This window comes from Betta splendens, chromosome 4 (genome assembly GCF_900634795.4).
Source record: "Betta splendens chromosome 4, fBetSpl5.4, whole genome shotgun sequence".
NCBI classification, from domain to species: Eukaryota; Metazoa; Chordata; class Actinopteri; order Anabantiformes; family Osphronemidae; genus Betta; species Betta splendens.
The window spans coordinates 6874327-6894805 of record NC_040884.2 but is presented as its reverse complement, the minus strand read 5'-3'; the positions used below and the strand labels follow the sequence as shown (position 1 = coordinate 6894805).

The 20479-nt window shown below is 44.4% G+C and overlaps 1 protein-coding gene across 1 annotated transcript in view; it reads left to right on the top strand.

Annotated features, from left to right (window-relative positions):
* Nucleotides 1-20479, top strand: part of agbl4 (AGBL carboxypeptidase 4) — a 226899-nt gene that overhangs the window by 105749 nt on the left and 100671 nt on the right. The window contains exon 6 of the mRNA XM_029145963.3: nt 17369-17408. Within this exon, the coding sequence (XP_029001796.1) occupies nt 17369-17408 (40 nt within the window). The remainder of the gene's footprint in view (nt 1-17368; nt 17409-20479) is intronic.

Here is a 20479-nt window from a genome sequence, read left to right as displayed (position 1 = left end):
TCACCTGTGTTTTTTTGCTCTCCCCTGCCCTGGCCTGTGCTTGTGTGTGGGCTGGTGAGTGAGTGTCTCTCCCCCACGGTGGAGCGTCAGCCTAAAGTGTGAGAGAGATGGATGCCAGAGTCTCTTTCTTTCTCCTAAGGCACCATGTCGCTCCTCTCCCACTGCCGTGCCCGTCTGCACCTGCATATTGTGATATAGTGCCTCTATTCAGCCAGTCGATTGCCTTTAACAGGACTGGGGCACACCGGCCAAATTGAATGGGATTGTGGCCTGCTTTTCATCAGAGTCACAGCAGAGCAGGATGCAGCATCCGTAGGGTACGAGAGGGCATAGAGGAGGTGCGCCGGGTCCTTTCTTTATCACCATGTCTCTCTTCCTGTCTCCTCCTATCTATCACCTTCCTGTGTCTTTGTTTGGTGCCCTGTTATGAGTGTGGAAGCATTTTGGTGCAAATGAATATTCAGTTTTCATGAAGGAGCTTCTGTTGCTGGAGAGGTAGTCTCTCAATGAGAAGTGTCTTTATTTTTCACATTTTCATCTCGTACCTTTGAGACATGTCATCTATATATGTACTCTTCAAGTTTTCCCGCGTAAGTTCTTTTACGGAAGTGAGATTTTGAAAGAAATCAGGCAACTAATGTGAAATTCTGGGTCTGTGGAGTGACAGGCACACACCTGCAGCCACAGTGGAAGAATCCCTGACGACGTGCAGAGATTCACATGATCATCACATCGTTCATGATATTGATGAAGCTGATGTGCAAAGGAAGTAAGTGTGCAGTTGTAAGGAATCATTAAATCCATTTTATATCATTATTGGTTAGATTTTAAAAGAATAAGAATTTTGGTGAACTCATTTTGTACACAAATAATCCTTCCATTGAAATGACACCCTCTCAAAGTTATGTCTCTTGCATGTGTAGCTGCTACAGCTCGATGTTTTATTAAATGGAATCATTTTTAACTAATCCCATCTAATGAATGCAGTGTTTAAGTAAATATTTCTTCAGAAGTTAGCAGAGCAGGAATCACTTTTGACGTATGCGTACCTCAGAAGAATTAATTATTTTGGTGCGAACCTTCGAATTTTGCTCCAACCTAATCGTCCATCATGAACGATATGAAATGAGCGCTTTCACCCCTCTGCTTAGGATAATAGATTGACAATATCCAGACAGATTGCTGGTGCCAGTTTCACAGGCTGGTTCCTGCATGCTAAGTTCCAAAGGAGACGCTTGACTCCTCATCCGTCTCCTCGCCCCTCCTCCCCCCTCGGTTGCTGTGGAAACTGGTGGACAGATTTGAGGTTTCTGTCACCTATTGTTCCCTTGAAGTTGTTAAACTTTAGTGCCCACATGACACATGACATCCTCGCAGGCGTGTGTGAGCGCACGGGAAGAGGGAGCGCAGCCGTGCAGCTGTGCAGCAGCGGCGTTTACTCTGCAGAAAGAACAAGGGACGGCAACGTTTTCTGCGTTTCTGCATAAATTAGTGATGAAATGTCGTCACCAAAATAAAAGAAAACCAACACACTGTTTCTGATAATAATAAATAAAACAAACACTATGGATATTTTATGTCTTTGTTGACCACAGCTATTAGACCTATTGTATAGCGTGATGCTGGAGGAAGCAATGGCATCTGTGTTTTTATAACTGGAACCACCTTGGGCGATACTTCAAGGATTTATTTACACCAGTCTTAAGAATATGGCTGAGCTGAAGCAGTTTATTGAGGGATGAGGGTCCAAGATGCCTCCCAGCTGTTGTGCAGGTAATCCACAACAGGTGCTTAGTGGAGGTTACTGCCACCACCATCACTGGATCTGTTCAATACTGTAAATACAGTACATGAAGTATCATCTCTGCGTTTTAATGGCTCAGGAATATAGTTTGGAAGTTGGGACTTTTTCCATGAAGCTCAGATCACATTGATACAGACGTCTCAGGAAATTCAAATAGTGTCACCACTCATTCTCTGCACTGTGCAGCACGAATCCACACACACACACAGTGTCTTTCTTTGGAGAAATCCGCCATGTATTCAGTGTCTTGACCTCAGTGTCCAGTGCTTTTCCTCTGCTGAGTTAAGGAACAGTGGAGGGAGACGAAGAACCAGGGGTGAGATGGGACAACAGCGAGGGCACTTCAAAAGACAGTAACCTTTTTCTGCTTGGTGTGTGTCCGATAGTGACTCCCTCCAGAAAGCCATTGTTGAGCTGTCAAGCTGCCTCACTATGAGTGATACTCAAGAAGAGCATAACGACTTGTCTTTGGCTTCTTCAATGTCCGTCTTCTTTCATTCATGGATCAATAGTTGTCTTTATTTTGGATTTTGTCTCTCTCTCTCTCTCTCTCTCTCTCTCTCTCTCTCTCCTCCACCCTCCATCCGTCTCTGACAGGGCCGTTCTAAATGTCTGCTTTAACTAGCTGCTCACAGCCCTCCTCAAAACACATTTACATACACATCAATCACGCTGTCAAAGGTAAAGGCATGACGCCGTGTAAAAACCAGAATTGGATTATGGCCTTGTCTCATCCCTGACACTGACTGCTTGGTTTTCTGGCTGACTAGACTGTTGATGCGCAACTTAAACACCATGAATTGTTATTGGCCAAGCTTTTCTTTTAGTGTTCAGTGTTTCCTGTGTGTATGTTTGCATGGACTGAACAGGGCCTGTTGTCCTGCAGCAGCATCGGTTCTTGATTTTACCTTTTTAACAAAACAAATATTAGATTTGATTGAGTTGATGAAGAGTTCTGATTTTCAGAAACAACTCGTCCCACATCCATGAGCTACAGTATTACAATACATTTGACAGCCACTGTTATTGCCCACCACTCAACGCAATCGATCTGTCCACATCGGCCAGTCATTTAATCTACGAATTAAATCGTAGCATGTTAACAAAATTAAATAAATTTTGAAATTAAAAAAATGAATGGTCTTTGAAGTTAAGTTCAAACGATAGAGCCTAAGGTGGGGAGGAGGAGGAGCGGCTGATGCCGAGGAGCCTCTGTGGCCATGGCTCGGAGACAGCAGCATGTATCACCAGGCCCATCATCACGGCTCATTTGAGTGTTTGATCCCAGCAAAGACACTCGCGCCTCGATGCAGAGTTCATACCACCCAGGGGTGACGTCTGCGTTGCTGGTATTGGTAAACAGTGTGTTGAGAAGATGGAAGCTTAACCCCTGAAGTATTGCCATCTGCTTCCTGGAAACAATGGTAATTAACAAATCCTTCACTAATGTCGGGGCGGTGTTTAAAAACGTCACAGCAACTCCAACCTGTTAATTAGAGTTTATTTGTTGCAATTAAATCTTAGTTTTATAGCCTTGGAGAGACTGAACTGAAAGAATTCTTAATGCCTGACCCTGAGTTTCAACACATGCTGCAGAGAACCAGCCCGACGCTCACTTCAATCCACATTCCCAGTGACTGTTCAGGGGGGTCTGTTTTACGCCCCGACAGCAAAGAGGCCACGTAGTTTGAAAGTCATTCTAAAAGTGGATATAAACCCGATATGTTCTCATCGATGGCGGCGCTTTTACTCCTCTGTGACACCTAAATGTGATGATCTGCCCTATGTTTTCTCTCTGTTCACTGCATTATGCCACTGTCTCACAGCAGGGAGTTTGACCAGGAATATTTCACTATCCAATTACCAGGTGAAATTGGCTGTTTAATTTTACGGCCTCAATGAAGGAGCTCTATCAGAGTGATGGCCATTTAGTTAGCCCCCTAACACCACTGCAAGCAGCCTGCTCATCTGCAAAAAAACTTTGTGTGTGCCTGTGTGTGTGTGTGTGTTTGCAAAGTGCACTGAAAAAGCACAGAAGGTATAAATCAAGCAAGGTGATGATAACTTTGGCGTTGACACCGTGATCCATCGTCTTGCCTCTTCTCTGACTGTGTTCATTTTAGCCAGCAGCAGGCTGCGACTAAGAGGCTTTCTACCACAATATAATTGTTTAGGAGTAATGAGCTGGAAAAAAGGACAGAGAAAAGGGGAAAAGCAAAAGAGAGAGAGCAAGGAGGGTAAAAGATGGGGAGCCAAAGAATAAGTCACTACAATGCAAAAAAGCTGCATGCAGTTATGGTCCCCCTCCTTCCAGCAGACAACATGTCTGCGTTCTGTCGAAAGGTGACGTGACTCCGCAGCACATACAGGTGTGTGTGTGCTGTGTCGTCAGCATCAACATCCTCTGTTTCGACTCTATCCACTACTGGTATCAGGGAGCGTTGTGTTTCGGTTCCAAGGGCCCGGCGTGACTTTGAGGGTGAGCAAGGACGAGGAAGTGTTACCGGGTTGGGCAGATAGCATTGATTTTGATCAGGACTGTGGAAGGAGAAAAACAGGGCGAGAGAAGGAGGAGCAGGAGCAGGCTGTCTGCACGACATCAAACTTTCCACTCTTCTTCAGATCAAAATTACCACCTTAGATGGGAATGAGAATTTTAATTAGAACTCGGGGCTATCTCATCTCGGAGCATGTGTGGAGCTAAAAGACTAATTCCCACCACACACTCCCACCCCCCCACCCCCACCCCCTACCTTCACAGGCCACTTTGTCCGTTATTTAATAGGCTCTTTGTTATCTATCTACTTGGGTTTGCCAGGTACTTAGAACCCCTCCATCGGAATATTAGGTATTCTGATGAGGCAGGCAGCTGTGTGCTCTACACAGATGGTGCCTGCTGTAATCAGCACTCTCAAAAGAACCGCTCTTATATCTCCCCCAAACTTATCCTTTCTATGATTACAAAACAGAGACGCACAAATTGTTATGAACAAGATAGATATATTTACTGGCAGCATAACACAGGAGCACCCAACAATTCAATCCCTTCCAGGTTGATTCCTATTGCTGAGTGCACTCTCTTAGATGAGGACATTTGGTAATAGGCAGCATGAATAGCATTCAAATTCACCCTCTCCAAATGGGGTATTATGTGATAGAATTGGTCGAAATGGAGACATTGTAGAAATGTTTTACAGTGCATTCCATTTGTTTGCCCGGGTGGTCAAGGACAGAGGCGTAACCTCAGAACAGGCCGGCCTGCAGCAAATGAAAGCAATTGGTTAAGAAGCAAAAGACAAACATCTTCAATGCAAAGCCACAAAATCCACTTATCGGCACTAAGTGACGAGTCAGACACATTCTGTACAACTATTAATGTCAGATATGAAAAGTATGTGGCTTGCATTTCCTGTCTAGACACTATCCAGATTTAATTTACACCTCGGAATCACAATGCATATATTGTGGGTTTTTTTTTTTTTTCAAATGGAAATCCCGTCCGACTGTTAGTCTGATAACACAAAGCTGAATGTGTATGACTTTAGCAGGAAATGTGAAGCATTAGTGGGGGTAGAGCTTTGCATATGTATTACAGTATATACATTTCCTGTGTTTCGTAAGTAAAATAGTGTTATTGTAAGTGTGTGTGTGTGTGTGTGTGTGTGTGTGTGTGTGTGTGTGTGTGTGTGTGTGTGTGTGTGTGTGTGTGTGTGTGTGTGTGTGCGCGTGTGTGTGTCAGTATTAGCAACATTAGTGTAGTAAGCATTGTCAGGTGTAGGCTGGAACCTTATCAATGAAGCGGCTCAGCCTGTAATTAGTGCTATAATCACCTCCCTAATTCAACCATTGCTCATCGTCTCACTCAGCTTCCTGCTCCTCATCCACTCCTCTCCTTCCTTCCTTTCTTTCTTCCTTTCTTTCTTTCTTTTTCCTTCCTCTCCTTCCTCATTTCTGTACCGCGGTAACTTCGCTGCCTTCTCTCCTTTAGCGTTACCACTTTACCTCTTCTTCCTGCCAGCCGTACACATGTGCCCTTCAGTGTGTGGATCTCTGGTGAAATGAGTGAATTCTTCTCATTAGTAGTGCACTGGGCCAAAATGCCTGGAGGGAGACTGAGTGATCTTAGTGCCGAGCAGCTCGGCAGAGTTGTGAAGGGTCAATGAGCTGGTTAAGGAATGATGTTTAATACTCAACCATTAGGCCAGCGTGGAGCTTTATCGCTGCCGCTGCTTCGCTCAGGTGCTTTACCACATGTGTACGAGCAAGTGGGAATATGCAGTGGTCACACATACTCAAAGGCACCATATGTGAGTAGGATTCAAGCCTTTAATGATATTAATTACTTTCATTTATAAAGACCTCTACAAACAAAGTTAACAAAGTCTTAACAGACTGAAAAAGCAGTGAACAAACTCAATAAAACCAAAAGAGAAGACTATTCATATTACGCCCACCTCACAGAACGGCTTCAGGGCTGCTCATTCCCACAATTCTCAGTCAGCATCTCTAGACAAAAAGAACCTCATGCAGCTCCTCTGAAGCGATTTCATTCGTAATAGTGTCACAATGTTTGAAACACGTTTTAGTTGAAGAGGGTTATTGAAAGATTTGTCTGGGTTTGTGATGGTGGAGCTTCACAAAGCAAATTAACAAACTGTACTACGCGACCAAGCACGAAAGACTAAACACACTGCCGCAGAGTTGTCATGTTAAAAATCTGCCTTGAAAGTCGTTTTAAAAGAATCAAAATTTTATTTAACAGATTTGTTAAAAATATTGCATTTTTTATTTTCTCCGATTTAGTGGCTGTAAAGTGTTTTGAAAATACAAGATCATCCTCAAGGACAGACAGACTCATCAACAGGCAGACTTCATCAGAGTAAACGCAGAGGGTTTACTGCATGGGGGGGGGCAGCTGCTAGTAGAAGAACAGGGACGAAACCGAGCGTCTGGTGACGTCAGCAGGTTCCTAAACTAATATGCGGATTTCTGTATAGTTGTGTTGTATTTGTGGCGTCATCCTCTCCATAAACCAGCATAGACTCCATTTCCAGCTCACGTCCTTCATCTGGAAATGTGCTTTTACTTTAAAAAGCAGAGATCAGCTGATTTAATTTACCATCTGAAGCCTGACCAAGATAAGGTATTTTTAGTTTATTATGTACAGTGTGCATACCCTTCTCAGACTCTATGTATTCTGATTACACATACACAAAGATGTCAGCCTCCGTTTCCACTGTAGAATCAGTCCCATGTAATCACATTGCTTGTTTTTAAATGCGGAGGCTAAATTTAGACAAGCCCTGGATTCTGGTGTGTAGAGTCATGATGTAGATGTAAGTAGCAGGTGATAATGACTTCGCATATAGTCCATGCTAGTTACAATATATGCACACACTTACCTGTACTAATACTCACTCATTTGAAGAGCTTGCATTTGTGGCCAGATGCAGAACAGATTCTTTAACGTTGGTTTCTCCTGAACTTTATGCTACCTGTGGAAACACATGGATGCTACACTGAATGTGTCTGTAACTGCCAACTCAGACCTGGGAGATGTCACACACACACATGATTTGTTTTGCCTATTGATACCCCAGACGCCCTGCCGCACCCCCCTCAACCCTCTCGTTAGCCCCCACCGACCCCACTTCACCCCCACTGCCAATTTTCACACTAACCCAATTAGCATCTCGTCAATAATGCTCAGCATTTCATTTTGCTGCTTTAATTAACAAATTCAATTTGCTCCAAACTGCTGTGAAAACAAATTAAAAGCGCGGCAAATTAAAAGCCCTTAGTTTCAGCGGATATAGCTAAGGTGATTACAGATGCATCAGACGACTGTTTTCTTGTTTGTTTTATCTCAGGAGAGGGAAACAGACTCCTGAGAGGAGGGGAGACCTTGACTGTGATGCCAGGCCAGTGTAAGATGTGGAACGTAAAGCAGGGTGAAGCTAACGAGGGGATGGAGCTGGTGTTGGTGCAACCTCTGCCACAGGGAGGCACCACTACGCATGCACAAGGGTCGGTCTCAGGAGATGTACCTGTACTGTTATGTTATGGGAATAGTTAAACCATAAGTGCAAAGTTTGAGTGGGCCTTGAGTCCACGCATGGTGACCACCACCAGCCGTGGAAGACACACGCTCTCCACTGAGGAGGAGGAAAGTCTGACTGTACTGTTCATCCAACAGAGATTCAGTTGTTGTTCCCTAATTGTTTTTACGACGTTCACTTTGAGTTAATTATCTGCAGACCTTTCTTACTTCCAACGCTTGTTGTGTGTGACTGGCTTGTTTGTCTGCACATGCCCAGATGAAGAGTTGTCTGTTTGACATTTAGACTGCAGACATGAGCTGAAATGCCTGGAGTGAAGGCATTTGACAACTATTTTTATATTGTGTATTAGTTAATGAAGCTTTGGATTCATGGTTTCCACCTTTTCTTATCAGTGAGCGTCACATTTTCAGCTCTTTACGGGCTGCTTTTATTCTGTGTCCTCCCTTCAAGCTCTCCACCTGCATTCGTCCCGTCGGCCTGCCTCCTTCACTCGTCTAAATGAAACTGATGCGGTGGTTGTTTGGTGCCACGGGAAACGCGCACATGCCTCAGTGCTCCCAGCCATCAGCAAAAGGCAACGCCATGTATTAGATCTCTGTCCCTGTCCAGCTCCATGTCCGTTAAAGACGGGCTTTACGGGAGAGGATCAGACATTCTCCACTACTCAACCTCTTGACCACGCACGCACGCATGCACGCACAAACACACACACACACACACACACACACACACCTAATGGAACAGGCCGTGAGCCAGGAACCTGCTCTGGCCAATGTAGGTTTGTTTAGCTCCAATCTTGAATTGATTTTTAGCTTCCAAGTCACACTGCATTGGCACCAAGCTGACCCTTTAGTGACAGCGTGTGGTGTTGTGTGTGTGTGTTGGGGGGGGGGCTCAAGAGAGGGAGGCAGCATAGGCTTCTCTCATGCCTCATCCTCATAGTGAACAGTTTGCTGGTTGTGATTAAAAGTTAGGAGAAACCAGACAGTGCGTCCATCTGGTCCACGTAGTGTATCAGCATCTGGAGAGGGTGTCGTCTGTTTCTGACACACACACACACACACACACACACACACACACACACACACACACACACACACACACACACACACACACAGTTTATTGTGTGTGTGCATTGCTTCCGTTTGCATTCAAGTTTCCATGCATCTCCTTCAACCCCCCCCCCATACACACACACACACACACACACACACACACACACACACACACACACACACACTCTTCCACTTGCAGCTAATTATTGTCCCGCTTAATTACCAGTAGCCCAGCAGTCCAGCTTGCTTCAGCTTTAAAGAACTATTCAGCACTCCATTCCCGATACCTGATTGAACTCGGCTAAATGGAAAAGTTGTGCTGTGGAAAACGCTTTAGTCACACAATATTTTGTTTCATTTCTTTTCTAATATATTTCCCACTGTCTGGTTACTTGAAGATAACAAACGTTTGAATTTGTTTTGGGGATGGCATGAAAAAATAAAAACAACAATTTGAAATGGAAAAAGGCAGCAAGACACAAGAGAGGAGAATTGTTTCACAGCATGCGCACACACACTTTTACCACTGGCGTTGGATCTATAAAGACAATAAACCAATAGGAACATACACGTCTCCTGACCTTCAGCTCCAATTAGGCTCGGAGGAGAGATTGGTGAACTTTTCAACCTTGCGTCTTGTCTATTGATACTCCAATAGAGTCGGTGTGAAGACAGAGAGATCAGCAAGTCAATACGTAACTTTACTGCTGTGCTCCGGCACAAGTTTCAGTTTCACCCACTAAAACTTTGGCTGTTTGTTAACATCAAAGAGAAAGAGCTTCAAGTCCCATATGGAGGAGTCTCAGTTTCATTTCCACATCTCTCACAGTTGATTGAAGACCACTAACAGAAAATGATGGAAATATAAGACTATGAAACCAAGGTGGATTTTCCACTATACCATTCACATTGGAGTGTTTCCTGGAGATAAAACCTTTTACTACACAGCAGAAAAGACCACACTGTAATAAAACGAAACGCTAGCGCTCCTAAACTTGTCTGAAGGACACCGTTTTTTTTAAAGCCATCCACAAGCAGGAGACCAACATCCCCTCACACCATTGTTCCACTGATAATACAGTAGCATTAATATAGTAGTTTCACATGGATTACTCCTCTCACAGCAGTGGACCCTATTCAAACGAAGCCATCAGCGCACTGAAGGAAAAAAGGAAGCAGTAGAGTCCAGGAAACAGATTCTGGACGAGTAAAATACGTATTAAGCAGGTGATTCAGCAGTAAACCAAGTCTGTTGATGGAGCCGTGCCTGGAGCCCTGCTCCCCAGCTGCTGTGGGGTTGTCCTCATCGCACGCCTGCTAGTAGGAGGCCATTGATCCGGCATTCTCTGGTAAATACCAGGTCACTACCCCTGCACTCCATTGGGCAGGGGTCAATCACAGCCCGACGGGGAAACCATGACAGGACAGAGTCCTTCTGTTTCTGAGTGCAATCGTAAGGTGGTGGCATCGAGTATGCCGTGGGCGTCCTCCAGTCATTGACGGAGCCACGGTGTCAAGACGCTGCCATTGATTGTTTGCGAGGTCACAAAGGGAACTCTTGACTCAGCAAGGCTTCTAACTGTAGCTTACCTACTGTATTACAGTAGTGTGCATACTGTACACACACACACACACACACTGCTCAGTGATAAGCAGTGATTCTGCATGATTGATATCATGATGTCATAACAAATATTCAGTCTTCACATTTGTTGGTGGTGTCATGTCTACAGTAGAGTGTTAACTGGGGAGAATCTAGTGAAGCGTTCACCCGGTGCAAAGGATCCTGGGTAGTAGAAAAGGTAAAGACCTCCCTGGACTCTGGAGGTTGTGGTGTACAGTATGAAGCGTCCCGTCTCTGAGGACGGGGATCAGGGGCCGGTCGTGGTGGACCCAGTTCTCCACCTCAGGACGTGTTCTTCTCTAGACTTCTACCAGGTCTAGTGATGAGACACTCGTTTCCTGGCAGAGCCTTTGTGCATTTGTGTGCTTATTACCCACCTACCGTCAGTAATCTGATTTGCACCTACACTTTCAAGGTCTGCCTTTATGTCCTAGTCCGTGTCCAGACAAACTCCTGTGGGGGAAACCCATAATGGAGACATGCTTGTGTGTAGGTGGTGAGCTGGGTATTTACAGGCTTAGCTTAGGTTCATATTCCCATGTCAGTATTTTAGGGATCTAACGCGGTGTTTTAGATTAGACTCAGTCCTCTTTTGGAATCCAGATGTGACAGGTTATCTCTGACCTGTGGGGGTTTCTCCTGGCTTTTCATGAATAATGAATGAAATTAAGATTGAATTGGATCAGTTTTTTTTATGAGAAGGCGGCGCCTGTCTATGTGGCCTATACATGCTCCATGTGTGTTTCCTGTACTTGCATATTCATGTGTCAGCGTGAGCCGCGTTTTCATCGGCCCGCGTGCATTATCAGATTACTGCAGCCGCTGCGGCGCTGGACGGATGCAATAACGGCGGCAGCGGAGGGACCGTGCATCCTGTGCAGGCGGCGCGGCCGTCCCTCCTCTGCTCTGCGGGACGCTGCTCGCTGCTCTCCCAAGGAATGAATCTTTTATTTGGTTTGTTGTATTTTTAACCGAGGGCTCCTGGTCACGCAACAAAGCCCTGCTCTCTGTCTGTCTGTCTGTCTGTCTGTCTGTCTGTCTGTCTGTCTGTCTGTCTGTCTGTCTGTCTGCTGTCTGTCTGGTGTGTGTGTGTGTGTGTGTGTGTGTGGTGTGTGTGTGTGTGTGTGTGTCTGTGTCTGTGTGTCTGTGTCTGTCTGTCTGTCTGTCTGTCTGTCTGTCTGTCTGTCTGTCTGTCTGTGTGTCTGTCTGTCTGTCTGTCTGTGTGTCTGTCTGTCTGTGTGTCTGTCTGTCTGTGTGTCTGTCTGTCTGTCTGTCTGTGTCTGTCTGTCTGTCTGTGTGTGTGTGTGTGTGTGTGTGTGTGTGTGTGTGTGTGTGTGTGTGTGTGTGTGTGTCTGTGTGTGTGTGTGTGTGTGTGTGTGTGTGTGTGTGTGTGTGTCTGTGTCTGTCTGTCTGTCTGTCTGTCTGTCTGTCTGTCTGTCTTTCTGTCTGTCTGTCTGTCTGTCTGTCTGTCTGTGTGTGTGTGTGTGTGTGTGTGTGGTGTCTGTGTGTGTGTGTGTGTCCTGTGGTGTGTGTGTGTCTGTCTGTCTGTCTGTCTGTCTGTCTGTGTGTCTGTCTGTCTGTCTGTCTGTCTGTCTGTCTGTCTGTCTGTCTGTCTGTCCGCTCGCTTCCCTTCTCGGCATCACGGCACACATCACCGACGCCGTCGTGCAAACAGAGCCGCGGTCACGTTTCTGTGATAACGCGTACGTCTTTTCTAACGTCACGCACTCCCCTTCTTTTACATACTGTCTCATCTGGCTTCACTCATTTGTCCTGTTTGTCTTTCCTCTCCTGCTTCATTGGCACATCATTGCTTCACATACATGTACACCCCTCCTGTTTCCTGGTTCTTTGTGTCTTGTTGTATTGTACAGTGATTCATAGATGAAGTCTTGTGTTTACTGTCTGCTTCCAGCCTGGTCCATGTTTTTTGCTCTTGTTTTTGGCCTCTTTCACTTCTTTTACTCAACCTCATTGTCGTGTACTTGGGTTTGTTTTATTTTTGCCTCTGTCCTGGTTCTTCTGTATCTTATTTCAGGTTTTCTTGCTTCTGGACGGGTCATTTATTGCACCCTGTCATTTGTATTACTCTTGTTTGGATCCATTTACAGTAAATCCTTTTATTACCTCAGTTTTCTCAGTTCTTGTCTGATCCAGACAGTCACACCCAAACGTAGCACAAACTCTTCCCATTAGCTCATTCTTACCTCACCTGCCCTGTTTTATTGCTAAAGGACGATGACTAAGACACAGTTAGACACACAGGCAGGCGAGTGCAGCAGGTCCCCCTCTTTGCTCGTGTGTGTGTGTGTGTGTGTGTGTGTGTGTGTGTGTGTGTGTGTGTGTGTGTGTGTGTGTGTGTGTGTGTGTGTGTGTGTGTGTAGTGACTCAGCTGAGGTGATAAGCCAGGAAAGGGAGCAGAGATGAGAAAACCAGAGAAATATGAGCGATGACTCATAATGTTGACAACCATTCTCTTTTTTACGACCGCGTCGGCCGTCAGCTGCGTGTTACTGGGGACGTTTGTGTGTTTGTGGGTTAAGAGGAGACAACAGTAGGACTGGCTGCTGGCCCTAAAATGTGCTGGATCTACTAGCAGCCGTCAACTGTTAGACATTTAACCTTTATAAGAAAGTTATAAATAGGTTCCACTACACTGGGTTAATATCAGTAAAAAATAAATGGTAATAAAATGAGTATGATTATTAATAGTGGTGTTATGTTTATGAATTCCTAAATTAAAAGTCAGTATTTTCATGACAGCTGCAGCACATTGCTTTTTCACAATGAGCTGAATATTGTGTAAGTAGTGGTACGGTGGCTGTGGCAGTGTAATTTAGCCGTATTGACTTTAAATTAATTTGAAATGAGCTACAAAATGATGGCTGGGATACACCCCACCCCCCACCGCTCCCAATCCACTGCTCTGTCTCTTCTCCCCTTCCATTTCCACGCTCTCTCTTTTCTGCGTGATAACAATCAGCAAATATGAAAAGTAAATTCTGAAATATTGGCAAATGGGTTTTGGGTAGATTGTGCATGAATATTTAATTTAGTCATAAAGTAGGGGTTTAGTACATTAATGGTTTTCCCGCTGCTGTCACTTAATTTGACCTCATTCGTTCTCCTGGCCAGATTAGCCCAGTGTCCCAGCCTGATGATGAATCCTGGTGACCCTATTTATACTGAGAAGAACGTTGTATGTTTTTCCAGGGGTGATGCTGTGACTGTCATTTAAATTATTAGAAGTATTCGTTTTTTAGTAGTATACAAGTCACACTAATAGAAACTAATAAAATAATCTGATAAAGACACAAAGTGAGTTAATTGTCTTTTACTCAGAATTTAAATATTTGTATGAGACTGTATTTACTTCAGACATAGAGGTAAAAATCGAACATTATTTGAGCTGCTCCCATTAAACATCATAATAAAAGACTGATGTGGGCAAATGGACCAGTTCAAAAATAAAACTTAATCATGTTCTCATATCACACAGTAGCTAGTCTGCGGGTCTATATTGTTGACTCTGCCGCGAGCAGCAGAGCCCCAGAGTCCACGCTGACTGGCTGAGCTTCCATGACAGCTGGAGTGGCCGTCACCTTTGACTCCCAACTGCTTCCTTGTGTTCTGACCTAATAACACACCCGTCTAGATTAATCTTTGGTAAACCACTATAGGCCAGGCAGTGTATTTTAGCAAATATTGATTTATCCTTCATGGAGCTTTTAACAGGTGCTTACAGGGCAGTCTGATTAGCACAGTTTGTGTATATATGGTGGTCCTACTGTCTTAGTGGCCAATGAAATGACAATTAAGAAGGTGAAACACCTGAAATATTGGGAAAATCAGTAGCAAGACGCACAATAAATGTCCTATTGAAACTAAGGAGCACATCATCTCAAACCTCTCCTCTGCTTTAGTTTAGCTGTGCAGCCTCCATCAATAATAAACTATCAGTGAGACAGCCTGAATTTCTATTACATGTTTTGGGACAGTTACAGTGAGAGGAATGTTAATTCTGAGCCCTTTTAGCAACTACTGAAGGAGTTTGTATGGGTGAAGAGATTCTAATCAATCTTTAGTGATAAACATTCCTGGCTTCTAACTTGTGCTTGTTTTGTTGCAGCGGGCCTGCAGTGACCATCCTCTCTGATCCCCCTGCTCTTGGCTGTGTTTGATAAAGATTAATTCAATCCCATTTTCTGCCCTAAAATGCTTTCACTAATGTAATTCTCTGTGTGTCAGGTTCGCCCCGCTCCCTCTCATTGTGCGTGTGCCTGTTGGTCTCTCTCCCTCTCCTAAGGAACACTAAGCACCTTATCCATGTTAGGGCCTAACAAAAGCAGTGGGAAGCGAGCACAGTGGCGGCGTGTTGTAATTCTCCACCACAGATTCATTATCTCTCTGTACATACTGGCAGGCTGCGGGGTGCCACCACTTTTCATCTGCTGCTTACACATTCACTTATTGTGTGTGTGTGTGTGTGTGTGTGTGTGTGTGTGTGTGTGTGTGTGTGTGTGTGTGTGTGTGTGTGTGTGTGTGTGTGTGTGTGTGTGTGTGTGTGTGTGTCAGAGTGTGGTTGCGAGTGGGACAATGACATTCTCGTTGGTTTGAGAGTAGATTTCAAAGCATTGTCCCAGAATGATTCCCCTCTCATCCCAAAGGCATCTTCAGTCCTTCAGTTCAGAAGAAACCCACCTGAATGATATTTTAAAATGAAAGAGATAATTAATGTTATTAATGCAGATCTACTGCACAGTGTGTGTGAATATGATTACTGCCACTCATATTTATGCTCACATGATGCTCTAGTACTTGTTCACTTGCAGAAACCTGGAGACCCAGTAGAGGGTGCTGCACAGTGATAATTCAGTCTCACCTAATAATAAAAAGTATGTTTTCCAAAAGATTAGCAGATGACTGTTGATATTTTCTATCTGTAGTAGTTTTCACGAGAGATTGACTTCCACTGACAAAGACATGGAAGGAATAGAGATATTAAGAACAGTGAGCAACTGGATATTGTTGGATTGGCTCACCCTCCTCATTCTGCAGTGTGGTTCAGTGTAATCAGGGTCTTATCCCCCTGGGATGCTCCCTCCCTGCTGTCCCTGGTTGGTGCTGCAGCTCCGTTTCTTCCGTGGGTGGTGGTAACAGCGTGTGCGCCGGCCGTGGATCCCCGTCTGAAAGCTGCAGGTTTGCTGTGAAATGAGGGTGCAGGTGAAGCGCTGTGTGATCTCAGCTCGTCTGCGTCATCTACGCGACCTCTGCTGCTGATCTGTGCTTATTCACACCGTCACGCTTTTTGAGGGGAGCACTGTGTTTGTACACCGAGGAGATTCTTGTGGCAATAAATCTGTTTCGCACTGAAACTAAACGTGTTCAGTGGTTTTGATTTTTACCGCTGCCTTTGGGGAATTGTTGTGTACAGGCAGCTGCATTTCATGCAGCAAGGGTTATGAATTACTTTCCCTTTTTGTGACTCCTGAACGCTGGTATGACCTTCCCTCATCAGTGCAGACACAAGCATCCCTTCACTCCCTTCAGTACTTGACTGAAAATCTCAACTCCCTCTTTAAGGGCCTCACAACAGCCTCTCCACTCTGAGAATTTCCACTGTCTCGGGTGAACTCAAAAGTATACCAGCTGTGTTTCACCGTGAAAACAAAGTGCTTGCTTTAGTAAGACACGTGAAATGTTAATAAAAAAATAAGTGATTAAAGTGATTATTCATGAATGAAGAGCTATTGCATTAGTAGTGCAATATTTATCCAATTTCATGTCACCTACAGTAATTGAAGCAGACTCTTTATTCAGCACATTCTACAGTTTTCATGAGTCATTTTTTAAATTTTCTCAGATTGTAGGAATGCTGTCCTGAAAGCAGAGTAATCTAAAGTAGCACACAGTCCTATGACCTAGCATGTTTTCTTCCTCATTACATTCCTCATAAACACTTCTCTGACAGTTTTCATCCTGAGTGATGTGTAAAGGGGTAGCGTGACTCTTGTGTTTGGCTCCTTACTTGTGGTATTGAAACTTTTTCCCTCTCTGCACTCGTTGAACCTCCTCCACTTATTGTTTATTAAAAATCCCTCAGAGTGAGGGAATAAATACTAAGTGTTTACATGTAGTAGCCTTTTAGAGGGATCCACTCGGAGCAGCAATGTATGCGGATAGAGAGTAAGGTGTGTTCTGAGAGTCTCTTTGCTTATTCCACTCAGTAGCTGAATATTAATAAGAGTGGTGAAATCTGGGCCTAAAAGCTGGTTTTGACTATGACCTATGAGTGTACAGTGGGCCTCGTTCAGCCACATGTACAGTATGTGAGTGTGAAGCACTTTCCTCAGACATGTAACTCTCCTTTCCTGAGGGACTGATATATAAGGAGGGTAAGTGTTGATTACTGCAGTGTGTGTGTGTGTGTGTGTGTGTGTGTGTGGTGTGTGTGTGTTGTGTGTGTGTGTGTGTGTGTGTGTGTGTGTGTGTGTAGAGAGCGGTTTAAAGAGGAAGTGCACCTGACTACTACAGTGCCTCCTTTACTCTCCTCAGCCTCTGGAGACATCAAGTGTAAAATTGCACATTCTTTCAAAGGTCATACTCACACAAATGTTGAAGGAAGTACTTTAGTCTGTAAAGTAGAAATCACCATACATCAATTTAAGCTTACCGAAAGTACCACTGAGTCAAGAGTTAAGACATTTGGTGTATATATATTTCAAGAGCCTTTCTTCAATTTAGAGATATGTGGCATTATTATTTATGAGAAGTGATGACAGTTATAAAGAATGTGTTGACTTCTTTTCTCTGGTTCTTTCAGCAACAACGACGTCTGGATTTGTTAACCATCACCAACTCTGGTAAGTCCCTGATTGAGCTTTACTCCCCTCTCAACCCCCAACACATCACCAGGACATTAAACTGGTCTCCCATACAGTACAAAGCTGTGTCTTCTCCAATGCAAATCCTAATGTACAGTCAAGACAATATCAATCAAGTTATTGTAATTTGCCTGAATGTGATGCAATAAATGCCGAAATGACGACTGTGGGAAGGATGCAGACCAAGGCAGGTGATGCTTTGGTTCAAGGTTCTGCTGGGAAACCCGGACATGGATGTTACATACTGTACTGTACCACATACAGTACCTAAGCATGGCTACACATGACAGTACTGTATGAGCTGTATCTCACCATATGATGCAACAAAGGTTCAGGAATGGTTTAAAAGGGCACAACAACAAAGTTGAGGTTTCATTTTTATTTTATTGCCTGTTTGTGAATGACATTTAAAATATGGGCACAGTTGTGTTAATTAGGTTGAAGTGTATCTAACATGCAGCTCAACGTTATAGAGTGCGGCAGTCAGGCACACATATGGTGCTCCAAGTCTGACTGAATGGAAATATGTCACCAAGTACCTGCACTGAAGTCTGCGCCTGTCTCAGAGAGGCAGCTGTGAGAATGAGGGATCCACCGAGATGGAGAAGGAGGAGAAATCTGAAAAAAAACGGGTCAGGAGAAACAGGTGGAGATGGAGGAGGATACAGAGACCCATATGTGGAAAGGATCTGGATGATCTAATGCGCTTTGATTAGAATAATGCGAGCGTGAGTCTCGTAGGCGCCGTGTTCATTTAGCTCCAACCGTAACGGCAGAGCCGGGACTCGTCCCGGAGCGACCCGGTTTGACAGAGGACAACCAGAAATGACCAGAAGCACGCGCGTTTGTCAAAAAGATTATATAGCATTCATAGTCAAGTGTCCTTGTTTGCCGCTCCATCCATTTAAAAGCCTTACTTTCAGGTGTCTGAGCTGAACATTTTGGTGATTTGTCGCGGGGAACTCTGAGTTAACTTCTATGTTTCACTTCTCAGTGGAACATGCCTTCTCTTTTGGAGTGAAACAGCTCCAGGTTCTTTCTCACTGAAAGGATTGGTCCTCTGACGGTGCAGAGCTCAGCGTAGAGCTGTGTACATTATTGCAGGTCATTATTCAGGCTGTTTTTATCGTTTGGCCTTGAAGGGGAGTCTATTATATTCTTAACTTAGCCGACATATTTTATCCTGCCCTGCTGCTTATTACTATTCACAGTAGGGGCCCAGACGTACACACACACACACACACACACACACACACACACACACACACACACACACACACGCTGAACATGGTGAAGGTTATTATGATGGCTGTATGAAGAGCGGGCGAGGCTTTCAGATGAGTAATTCAGATAGGGAAACACAGGCAGGACACCATCTCCTTCTCTCTGCCAATTGAAGGAGTTTGTGCTCTGTTCTTTCCCTGATCCTCTCAACTGCCTCCATCTCTGCTTTATTCCTCTACTCATTTGAGCAGCTCTCGTTATCAGCTGTTATTTATTAGCTCTGTCTTTTCACCGCGTCGCCTTTGTCCTCTTGTTTCTTCCCCCTTTTTGTTTTTGCGCCGCTTCCTTTTCTCTCCTCCCTCCGCTCATCTCTCGCCGCCTCGTCTTTGTACGTGGACAGCAGGGAGAATCACAGGGTGTGAACAAACTAATAGGCTCAAGTGACTTCATAACGTGCTGTGAGAGAGAGAGAGAGAGAGAGAGCGAGAGACATCTGATGAGGACTCTGCCCCGCTGCTCTGTCGGCCTGCGTTTCTGATGGCATTCATTAGCTGCTCTGAAAAACATTCACATAAGTAATCAAGTGCGAGTACTTCAAATATATAGCTTCAGTATATGCACAGAAAAAAAATTAAAACAGCAGCTATCTCGTCTGCGTCTTTCCTATTTCACACACATGCACCCCCACACGCAGACCCACTCAAACCTCACTCGGCCCCCTCTTTAATTGGACACTTGAGCAGCGCACGACTGCATCTGGCTCCTGTTGAACAACAGCCTGACATTTCAGACTGCTGACCTTTCCAGCCCTCGCCACAACTAAATAATGATTAGTCCCTGGCAACTGTTCCACCACAGCAGCGTCAGGTACACACACACGCATGTACGGAGCAACAACAACACCCGCACCGAAGCCTTTGTCTTTTCACAGTGAGAAAATGGGGTGCAGACATTGATTTGAGGAGCCGTTGTCATTCTTTGGGCTTATCGATTAGATTGTCCTTTTCCATATCTGCAGTCAGCGTCCAATAATGTGTTGTTCTAAATTAACTCTGTTTGCCTCTGTTTAGTTTCTCCTTTCCCCTTTCTGCACTCTCAGCATTACAGTGGAAAAAGGTCAATCATATTCATGAGATCTGGGCAGATTTGAGAGAATTGTTGTGTGTAAATCTTGTGTAGTTTTGCATGCACTTTTAGGTTTGTGCACAGATGCATGTGCCAGTGTGTGTGTGTGGTGTGTGTGTGTGTGTGTGTGTGTGTGTGTGTGTGTGTGTGTGTGTGGTGTGTGTGTGTGTGTGTGTGTGTGTGTGTGAGGCTAAACAATGAAGCAGCATAGAGATAATAGACAGTTCGCAGATCTCCGCTCACTTTCTTTCCCGTCTATCATTTCCCTCTTTGAATCTTCATTTCCTCGCTGATTCTGTCACAGCAGAATAGAATGGTCTTTGTTAGTTTGCCTCTACTGATACATGTTGTTTCGTTTCGCTCTATCTAGGCACTGTGCATATTTTAAAGTGCCAGAGGTCACATGTTCCACAGTCAGCTGCTAATATTGATAATCTCAGCCTAATTTTTTTTTATTTTACATAGTAATGAGCTACTGTATGACTGTGAAAGGCAGCTGCTTAAAGGTATGATCCTAATGCTTTGAATGCAAACAGAATTCAAATCCTGGACATGAAAGTTGAACAAACCTCATTTTACAATTTGAAATAATTGGTTTTATCTAGAAGTCCCTCTCCTATCATGTCCGTGTGTGTGTGTGTGTGTGTGTTTGTGTGTGTGTGTGTGTGTGTGTGTGTGTGTGTTTATTTAGCTCTGATACT